The 10821-nt window shown below is 54.4% G+C and overlaps 1 protein-coding gene across 1 annotated transcript in view; it reads left to right on the plus strand.

Annotated features, from left to right (window-relative positions):
- Positions 1–1981: 1981 nt before the first annotated feature.
- Positions 1982–10821, plus strand: part of SALL3 (spalt like transcription factor 3) — a 17805-nt gene continuing 8965 nt past the window's right edge. The window contains exon 1 of the mRNA XM_053912948.1: positions 1982–2063. Within this exon, the coding sequence (XP_053768923.1) occupies positions 1982–2063 (82 nt within the window). The remainder of the gene's footprint in view (positions 2064–10821) is intronic.

Genomic DNA, 10821 nt, shown 5'->3' on the forward strand with positions numbered 1-10821 from the left:
TTTCTTTCTTTCTTTCTTTCTTTTTTTTTTGTAAAAGTGGCAGCAAGGACTTTTTGGAGACAATTCCAACCCGTGCGCTTCCTTCCTCGGTATGATTGCCTTCGCTTTCCTGGAGCCCAAAGCTGTTGCTTCGTGAAACTTACACAATTAGAGGCGGGCGGGAGCAGGAGGGCTGGGAAGCGGGAAGATTCTAGAATGGGAAAGCAGCCTGTGGTGAGCCTGGCGGGCGGCGCAGGATCGGGGTCCGTCCGGGGGGGTGGGTGTCCCAAAGCTAAGCAGAACCCCACCGCCTGCCACGCCAGGAGCTCGCAGCCCTCTGGGCACCCGGGGCTGCCTGGTCACCGCCGGTTTCCCCTCCAGCTCACGACACTGGGGAAAGCGCCGGGAGGCCATCCGTGCCAAAGCTACGAACTAGACAGGGCCACTTGTAAGGACAAAAATAAGAAATTTAGTAAATTAAAAAGACATACTGAGGGGAGGGAAGCGGGCGCGGTTACGGCGGGGCCTCGGCACGTCCTGACTGCCGCTGGGGTATGGAGGACACGCGCGGGAGTGAGCGCTGGAGTGGGCGAGGGCGCGTGTGCACGACTGCGGGTGGGGGTGCGCGCGCGGTTGCGAGGGCGCGTGCGTGTGACCGCCAGGGAAGAGTGGGTGCGCGTGCGGGGAGTGCGCGGCGCCGGCCGCCCACCCGGGGATGCCAGTCCAGACGTGCGCGACCCCTTCCCCTGCCCCGCCCCCACCAAGTCACCCCCCAAAGCCCTACAACACCGTGGGCTGCACTCGGACTTTCGTGGACTTAGAACTTTCGGTCGCGCGGCCTCGGGGCACCCTGTGCCCCTGTCCACTCCGCAGGTGCCGCGACACCGCACCCGTCGGGAAAGGGAAGGTGGGGGGAGGGACATCGGGGCCCCGCCATCCCCTCCCTTCCCCCCGGATTTAAGGAGCCCTGGCGGTGGGGAGGCTCGGCGGGCGGGCGAGGGGACCGAGGCTGCCCGGGTGGTGGCGGCGGGCGGGGCGAGCGCTCCGTAGTCGAAAAGGCCCGGGGTGGGGGGGGCGGGGAGAAGGGGGGAGCGGAGGGGAGGGGGGACCGAGGGTGGGGAGGGGAGGAGCCGCGCGGCCCGCGCCGCTTCCGAACCGGAAAGTTGGTCTTGCCGAAGTCCCGCCACCCCGGCGTGCGCACTCCGCTCCGCTCCGGCTGCGAGCCTCCGAGCCGCGCCGGCCGCCGGGGGAGCCCCAGGAAGGGACCGAAGCCCGGAGAGAAGGTCCGGAGAGAGGGGGCACCTGAGCCGGAGCGGGGAGGGCGCGCCGAGCCACGCAGCGACCCGCCACCGAGGATCGGAAGGCGGCCCGCCGGCCCTCCGCGCCCCGGAGCGCAGGAGGCGCGGCGCCCGAGCGGCCTGGGAGACAAAGGCGCCGGCCGGAGCCCTGCCCGCGGCCGCTCGCTCCGGGAGGGGCGGCCGGGCGGCGGTGGCGGGGGGGGCGGGCGGGCGGCGGCGCAGACACTCTATAAAGGGGTGAGCCCGGCGCGCCGGCGGAGACGGCGCCGCGCGGACGCCACCAAAGTTTGCTGCCTGCGCCGTGGGCAGGGGCAGCCGCCGCGCCCGCCCGCTCCCGGCCGCCGAACGGTACCTGGGCGCCGGGGAGCGCAGAGCCCGCGATGTAGGCGGTGCCGGGCCGCGCGCTCCCAGGTCCCCGGGCGCCGGCCGCCTCCTAGCCCGCGCGGTCGCTAATTGCGAGCGCGGCCTCATTTGCATAGGCCGCCAGAGTCCGCTGGAGGCCGGCCAATCGGCGCGGCCCTCCGCTAATGGACATGCATTATTCACCAGCCTAATTGCTCAGCCCCATGCGCGGCCCGCGCAGCCGCCGCCGCCGCCGCCGCCCGCGCCCCGCGCCCCGCGCCCGCCCGGCCGCCCCGCGCCGTCCCCGCCGGCCGTCCCGCTGATGCCGCTGCCCCGCGTGGGGCCCGCGCGCCGCTAGCAGCATGTCTCGGCGCAAGCAGGCCAAGCCCCAGCACCTCAAGTCGGACGAGGAGCTGCCGCCGCCGGAAGGGGCTCCTGAGCACGGTGAGGGGCCGCGGGGTGGCGGGGGGCTGGGGACAGCTGGGCGGCGGGGTCGACCGCGCGCGGAGGACGGGTTGGGTCCCTGAATCCAGCGAACGAGGGTCTGCCGCGCGGCGCCTGGCCCGAGCAGGCGGGCCGCGGTGACTGGTCCTCCGCCAGAGCGCACGGCTAGGAGAGTTGCGGACGAAGTAAACTTGGCTCAGCCGCTGGGAGTTGGGGAGCTGCGCGCGGGACTGGGCGGGGGCTGGAGGGTTCCGCGCCGCCTCTTCCACGCTGCCCCCCGGGCTCTCTGCTCCCGGACCCGGAGCTGGCCTCGGCGACCCCGGCGTCCCCTGGGCGGGCTCAGAGGCGGTTACGCGTCCGGGGCTCACTTACCGCTGTACGCGGGCCGGGCAGCTTTGTTCGGCGCCGGGGGCCTCGGGCGGTCGGCGGTCGCAGCCGCCTGGACCCTGGCCTGCCCCCACCCCGCACAGTCCGCCTCGTGCGCCCGAAGCCGCAGAGCTGCGAGTCCCGGCGCGATGACAAGCCAATGACCCGGTTCCGAAGCGAGCAGGCACTGTCGCCCGGCCTTGCCTAATGGCCGCCTGGGGACTTAACCCGGGGTGAGCTCGGCCGCGGCGCTGAGGGGTGTTCTGTGCACGCGGCGGACCCGGCACGTCCTGGCGACTCTTAAGTTTGCTCGGCCTGCTCCTGCGTTTCTGCGGCGCCGCGGGGACTTCCTCCTCGTCCCAAGTGAAGGTAGCCGCCGCGCTAGTGAGCCCGGCGCCGGCGGCCCGGCCTCCTCCCGGGAAGTTTGGGGCCCGAGTCCGCGCGGTGCTGCCCAGGGCCTTCGGGGTCCCCAGAGTGCGACACCCGGACGCGGGGGCGGGGGGGGAAGGCACAGCTGCACCGCAGCGCGGACATCGGATAGTTCATTCCGTAAAAAACACGCCGGCCAACTTTTGGATTAACCGATTATAAGTTGTTCGGAGGCCGATACGCATCTTATTTTACCAGGAGAATTAGGCTTCCCGCAGAAAATCACAGGAATGTGCGTTGATCACACGGTGTGGGGAAGTTTGACAAAGCAGGTACCCAGTGCGTCAGGACGCAGAAAGGGGAAGACGCTTAGGACGAGGCCGGGAACTCGTTAAATAAAATTCGTGAGCTGGGCCTTTCTGTCGCTCGGAGGCGAGGCCGCCGAGGCTGTGCGGCCTCGTCACCGAAGATTGGAACCGGAGATACGCTAAAAAGAAACGCCTGCATATGGTGGGTGGATTAGGGACAAAGAATCTTTTTGTCATGGAAATGGATTTTTTTGTTTTGTTTACTTCATCACAGAGAATTTCTCACACTTGGTTTGTTTTGTATTGCCCTCAATGACTACATGATCAAATGAATGGATTTATTTCTGCCGAATGAGAAAGACAGTCTTCCCTTCAAAAGAGCTACATTGCATCCCAGCGAGGAATTTTAAAGCTTTATTATTGTGGCTCCTGAATAGCTCAAAATCGGCTTTCACAGGCGCCCCAAAATGCAACAATGTAAATACTTCTCAGCTTTGTAGGGTCGTTATCAAAATGTGCAATGTCTCCTTTTATTAAAGCATATTTTAATTAATAGAGTAAAACCCCTGGTATTTAACAATTAACATGCTGAGGCTCTGCTATTCATTTTTAATTTCACTTCAGAAATGTGAGCTTGGTGAACCTAATAGTGTAAACATGTTAGGGGTATATAGCTCATATTTGAAAACCTAGGATGGAATAAATTATTTACAAGTTCTCTTTTGAATTCCCCTGGTTGTTACTGAATTTATTTAGAGGTGAACCATTCAGGTTTTATACCGGCAGGAGGATTAAAGTTTTTGCCAACCCTGTGTTTTTCCGCCATTCTGAGCTGCACCCCAGACATTAACACAGTTTCTGGTCGTACTTTGCAACAGGCCGAAAACAGCCTGTCGGGCTGAGCCTTGGTCCAGTAGTGTGCTTCCTGGATTGTTTTGGGGATAGTTTCGGCAAACTATGTAAAAAATAGTGCTTTCTGACTTGATTATTCTGAAGCTGATTGTTCAGAGAGCATAAAAGACACTCTGTGCTCGGCTCCCTGGAGGAGTGCTGCTCGTCGTCAGGAAGGTGACTAAAATATGTTTGCGAGATAAATGGTTGTGAAAACTAAATTACTCCAGCACGAATGAGATCTTCTCCACATTTTAACTTTGTTGAACACAGTGGAAATAAACAGACGGTGCATGAAGTTACAAGTGAACTAAGTTTACAGTGTTTTAGAAGCAAAGTAAATAATTCCTTTGTATCACTTTGGGTGTGACATTAATTAAAGCAGTAGATACATATATACAGTAACGTTGGAGGTTATTCATAATGCCACACACACACACACACACAAAACAAACATTCTGTGTAAAATTGTAGTGTAGCATGGGGTGGCAAAGATCACAACCACATTAATTCACAGTAAAAAAAAAGACTTTATTTCTGAAAAACAGAAATAGGACTTTTTTTTCAGACTTTGGTTTTTAGGCAAGTGATAAAAAAGGTAGCTATCCAAAAATAGCTTTGGTGCCATCCAAACCTTATCATTGCAGGAGCAAAACACGATGGTGTGTTTAAAATGAGAAAAAGTAATAATGATTTTTGTGAAGTTGCGGAGTTACCTTGTAAAATTTGAGAACGACAGAGACTTACGTTCCCAATGGGAACAGTCTTTCAACTATTTCTGGAAATTTAGAAATAAGTGTTGCAGCTTTAGGGTTCAGTTAAATGGATGTCATCAATAATGAAATCCTTTGAGCCAGCTGAATATTTTTGTTCTGAGCAAAAGTAATTAAAACTTCTAATGACAGAAGCTCAGTTAACACTCCTAAGAACTTTAAAAGGTGTAATAGTGCTATCCTTTATCATATAAAATACAGCTTCGTAAAGATGTATTTTATTGTCGTTAGAGAGAAAATGTGTTTAAAGAAGAACAAAAGGATATTATAATTTAAAACAATTTGCCATCCTGCGTTTTGTTTGTTGGGCACTAATTGCTTCAAAGTGTGTTTTTATTTTCAGTCACATGGCTATCTTAAAAAATCCTTTTAAATGTGGCGAGCATGTGATTTAAGAATTGAGCAGGGGTCTCCGCAGGCTGTGTTTAAGTTCGGGGGAGGGAGGCCGCCAGGCTTCAGTGCAGAGGTCTTTCCTCTTTTATCTGTATTTGCATGGTTTGCCTTGAGCCCCCCCCCCCACACACACACACAGGACACATTTACAATTCAGCATTCGAAAGGAAACCCCGCAGAAGCGACTTTCTAACACTGGTAGGCAGATTGTTTTCTCTGAGACGTGAAAGGTGAAAAGTAAGTAAGAGGGAGAGGGGAAAGGGGGAATTTGCAAACATTTATTTTAAAAATAACACTTAAAAAGCTGAACCCATTTTAAAAGGCATCCTTCGGTGGCCACCAGAAGGCCTGCCAATTAATTCCCACCTCACAGAGGAAGAGCTGATTAGGTAACAGTGGGGGTTTGTATGGACATTTTAAACTTCCTCAACGTACGGTCACCCAGTATTTTTAGATCTTTTCAGAGCCAGAGAAAGAAGAAGGTAAGGACCCACAGCAGGAATTGCTTAGCAAGCTGATTATTTTTTGTATACAGGATGATGGCCAAAGTGGGTCAGATTTCATCCCAACTGCAATCTCCCAGGCTTTCCCATTCTCCTCAAGGTAGCTCTCAGAACCTTCTCTTTTGGGGGGAATTCAGAGCAAAACCGAGGTTTCCCTCTGTGCACTGAGCCCCAGCTGGAATTTAGCATTCTTAAATGTAAGTACTGGCACAGGCTTTTATTCAAGTAAAATTAAAATCTTCTTAACTGCCTAATGAGGTTACGCACCCTCTTCATGCTGCAGAATAGTTGGGGAAGGGCAATTTTTGAGGGTTTTGTTCCTGCGTTTGTATTTTCCTACACGATTCCCTTTCCTGTTGCCAGAAACAGGCCCGCCTGTCCTGGGCTCGTGAAGAAGAGCAGGCTTGCCGCCTCAGCACGTGTCACCTTGCTGCAGACTTCATAGGAAATCGGCCATGAGCAGAATCTGTAAAAACCACAGGTTTTCATATTGCCTTAAATAAACTTTTGTGTTTAAAAACCCCCATTGTTAGGCTTTCTCTTCTCACTTGAACACCTTTAAGGTTTCACATGCAGTTGGCTGTCTGTTCGTTCCAAGCAAACAATACGGCAAGTTGCGTTACAGGAGGCATAAAATATTAATCGAAATAATAAAATAACGTGGCAGGCTCTACTCGGGTGAGGATTAGGGCTGATTTGTTTGCTAATTGAAGGGAAGAGCTCTCCCGGCTGAAAGGATGCCCAGCAAAGAATCTGGTGACACAGTGGGCCCCAACCCCGTCCTCGGTGGGCCTGGCTCTTCCCCTCGCCCCCGTGTGGCTGCTGTGCTCGCCCCCGAGGACCCCCACCCCTCTGCGCGCAGGAAAGCCTTCCGGCAGCGGCCTCTGCCCTGCTGTCTGAGGGCTGGGAGGAGGGGGGGCTGCAGAGCCGGCCAGCGCGGGCGGCGCCCTGAAGGTGGGTCGTTGGAGGAGCTGAGACAGGCCTTGCTGACTTAACCTTTCCTGCCCTGCCTGCCAGGGGTGGCCACTAGATGTCAAGCGCATCATACAATTAGTGCATCTGTGCTGTTGACCTTGGCGACAGGACTGGTCGTGGTGCTGTGAAGTGTTAACACTGAGCCCGAGTGTTAACCGGAGCCCCGCGCACTGGCCCCGCGCGGCCGGCCTCTCAGATGCCCACCTCGTGCAGCACAAGTGTTTATCCTTCTTCAAGGACGGAGGACGGGTTTCCTTTGTGTGGCTGTTACATCTTGAACTGTGTCATTAACCCTGCAGGTGCGGTGCCACTTAGTCTTCGTTCCTTGGCGGCCCTGGTCCTCTTCGCCAGAGGGACCTCGTGGCACTGTTTGGTGACCCCACTGTGTGACCGACCGGTGGGCGTGCAGGGCCGCTGGCCTCAGGGCCTGGGGCAGGGGCTTTTGCAGGAGGATTTGCTGCACGTGTGTTAACTCTGCCTGCAGACATGGGGCAGCACTGCGAAGGGATGACGAATAGAGGGTTTGATGGTCCTCCCCCAGGGGCAGGACGTCTGGTGGGGACAGTGGCCTCGCCCTGTTCCTGGACGCCGTGCTGTTCCTGCATCTCTAGGGCCGCAGAGACCCAGGTGTTTGCGCCTCTAAATGGTCTTGCTTGTTTCTGTGGTTTATGAACAGTGGGTGTGAAAAATGGCCGGGGCTGGTGCACTTTCAAGTAGGCAGGAAATAGCACGTGTGAGCCCACGTGTCAACTCTGAGTGGAAACGCTCCGTATCCCGGCCCACTGCGGCCGGGCAAACCTGGGTTTCACCCCTCAGGGTTCCGATGACACTGTTCTCAGGTCTGTGTGCCCTTCAGCAGGGACAGCGGAGCGTGTGTCTCCGTCAGAAGTGTGAGCACAGCGCACCGCCCCGAGGAGAGACTCGGTGCAGCCCCGAAACGCCACACATCTCACCCTTTGACCCCGAGTCCAGGCAGACAGTCACAGGGAGCAGGGTCTACATGCCAGCCCCCGGCCCGCGCGTGGCGGGAAAGGAAGGTGCACTTGCCCGCCGCAGCTTCCCCACACAGGGTGAGGACTGCACACATTCCCAGCCCAAGACGTTTGGTGGCTGTGCCACAGGTGGTCGTTACTTAACAAATTTGAGCTGCGGACCACCGAGTGGCGCAGAGCGGGAGCGCGGGTCAGCGCGTCGTTCGGCAAAGCGACAGTGCCCTCCACCGTCGGCGCCGGGCTCTCCAGCCTGGAGGTCTGGGGAGAAGGACACAGTTTTTCTGTTGCGTCTGGAATTTCTTCTACATTGTTAGACACAGTGGGGGTCTCTATTTGTCTCCTCCTGTGTCACAGCTTGGGCTCAGTATGTGATAATTCATCTTTCTTTATGGGATTCAAAGCTATCATAAGGAGTTAAAAAGAATTAATTTGCAAGAAAATACGTGTCTCCTAATGATTGAGGAAAACTTGAAAAATGCTCTGTAGATTTTCCAGGGATGGCAAAGGCAAAGGAGAAAGTCCGTTTTCCCTCCTTAAAGACCCACGGGGCCTTTTAGAGTCACTCGCGAAGGTGGAGGGGCCCCGCCCTCCTCCCCAAGAACAGGCCCACTTCTGTTGCTGACGGTGCGGAATTGAAAATGGGCAGCACAAGTGGAGCAGAGGGCAGGCTCAGACAACACAGCCGGGAAAGGCCCGTCTGTCACGTCTTTGTCACCGGCCAGCACGCTCAGGAGGCCCTGCAACCCTGCAGAGAGGACAGTAGAAAGCCTTGCTGGAACCCTGTGGTTTGAAATTTTTAAAGGAAGCTTTGTACCTGCAATATTTCTATGTATGTCGCAACAACACTTTTCCCTTGTGGCTTCGAAGAAGACCCTTGTGGGTGTGGGCAGTCTGCCTTCTCCAGGGGACAGAGAGCATGACAGTGTCTCGTGTGTAACAGAGTGGGGAAGAGCTGTGGGACAGTTGGGGGGGGGCGGTTTGTGTTTGTGGGGGGGCGGGTTTGAGGGAAGAGACCCCTTCACACTGAGAGTCGATCCTAAGAATAGGAACATTTTTGTGAAACGTTCTCTGTTAGTGAGAAGAGAGAAAACCCCTGTGTCTGTGAGACTGTCACCCAAGCTATCCCTTTGTTGGGGACTTTCTCTACAAGGCCATGGGACCCACTTTCTCTCTTCTAAGGGCGTGAGGAACACGGGGCTTGCTCCGGTCTGAGTGGGGTGCAGTGAGGAGAATCTCAGGTGCAAAGAGCCAGTGCGGCGGCCGCTGTAAGCTGATTCCACATTTCCTCTGCAGCTGAGGTGGCCTCCCGTGCCGCTGTCTCCTCCTCCTGAGGCTTTCAGGAAACAGAGACGGCATGGAGCCCAGTCACCGACCTGGAGGGGGGGGCGCAGATTGGACGTCCGTGAGGCAAACTGTCCCCCCCTCCCCTGGGGCAGCCTCTTCTCACACCGATGCACAGAGAGGGGCGAGCCACCTGGACAGCGTCTTCCTGCCCACCACAACGGAGGTGGGGGCAGCTGGCTTTTTTTTTTTTGTCGCATATTCTGATGTAACCCTTACACACTGTGAATTCCTGCTTCAGCCCTGCCTGTTCACAGTTTGAAATCTTAGTAGCTGGCTAGTCAGCGTGTGAAAAATAAACTGCTTCGGCTGTAGTGATGATGTTTGCAATGCTTATTTTTCAACGCCCACCCCCCACTCCAGAAAGTAAGAACTTCCAACTGCATCAGAAATAAATCTCTCAGACTTGCACCCTTACGGCAGGGGTTCGTGAACCTCCTTCTACCTTGAAATAAAAAATTTAAGCCATATTAACTAATGGAGGTAGTAACTTCTATTTATAGAGCACAAAGGCCAGTTACAATGTAAATTTAATTAAAAGATGGTTGACTGCATCTGAATCCGACTTAATATCAGCCTAAAACAATGGCAGGGTTAGAGGGCTTTGGGAGGGATGTGACCACATTGTGAGCTGCGTTCAGGTTTTTCCCACGTGTGTCTTCTTGCTACAGAAAGCGTTTTCCGAGATGAACCAATACTGCCAGATTAGCACATACGCACGGCAACACGATACGTTTCGTCACCGTAATGAGAAGGGCCATCAGGTTATAACAACTTGCTTTATGTCTCCCTCTCCCAGCGCGGCAGAAGCCTGGGCCTGCGCCCTGCTCTGGGGCGCCACTTCAAAGGGCTCCGTCCCCAGTAAAATGGGCTCTTTCGGGCATTTCCGAGCAATCAACTCAGTGGAAGTGCTTATTGTGGCTGTTCAACAACATGCTTAAAACACGCGCCCGAAATTCGAGTCCTGCCGAGCAATAGGGACGTTTTTATTGGAACGCATTTTACTCAAAACTGTCTTCCAACATTTGTGCTTCTCTGCAACTTTTAGGGAAAGCTCGAACACTCAGCTTTTGAGAGGGAAACAGCCACAGTTTGAGCTGGTGAGAACAGCACCTGAACTGACCGTGTCATGGGGATTTTATGCAAAGCCCAGTCCAAAAAAACATATAAGTGGCGATCCTAAATTATTCGTCCAAAATAAGAAATCTAGATTGTATTAAAGAAATTTCTTCTTCAGTAATTGTAGCTTTTTACATGTGTTTTAAGCAAAAGGCAAATTTCTTCTGAAACTTTGCTTACGAAACCTGGCAATCCTCTGTTTCATTAGGTTCGTTAATGTAATGGCTGCTAACAGATCCAGATGGTTGGGACGCCGTTTTTACATGATTTCCTCTCTTCAGTTTTGCTTTTTTCCATTTTAAAGGAATGTAAGTGGAAGGAGCGTTACTTCGGCAAGAATATCTTCATTATGTTTAGGAAGCCATCGCTTGTCATTGCATTAAGCGAAGTGACTTATTTGGTAGAAAGTTTCTACAGTTGAGAACCTATCACTGAGAAAAAAGGAACTCGCCCGTGGGAACAGTTCCCAGCTCCATGAATCTGGAGGGGAATGCTAGAAATACTTAACCCATGAAAAACAATGGAAATAGGAAGATGTGCCTTTCCGTAGATTTGTTTGGGTCGGTGAAGAACTTGGGGGAAAGCACAGTGTGGGGGGGGAAGCCCTCGTCCTGTTTTGTGCCCTAGTTTTCTGCAAAGAAAACTGGGGAAGTGCTGTTTGTGAAAATATAATTTATTTGCAGTTGAGTAAGTTAGGTCTTCCAACACTCAGCACACTAAAAATGATC

The sequence above is a fragment of the Desmodus rotundus genome, chromosome 10 (assembly GCF_022682495.2).
Source record: "Desmodus rotundus isolate HL8 chromosome 10, HLdesRot8A.1, whole genome shotgun sequence".
Classification (NCBI taxonomy): Eukaryota; Metazoa; Chordata; class Mammalia; order Chiroptera; family Phyllostomidae; genus Desmodus; species Desmodus rotundus.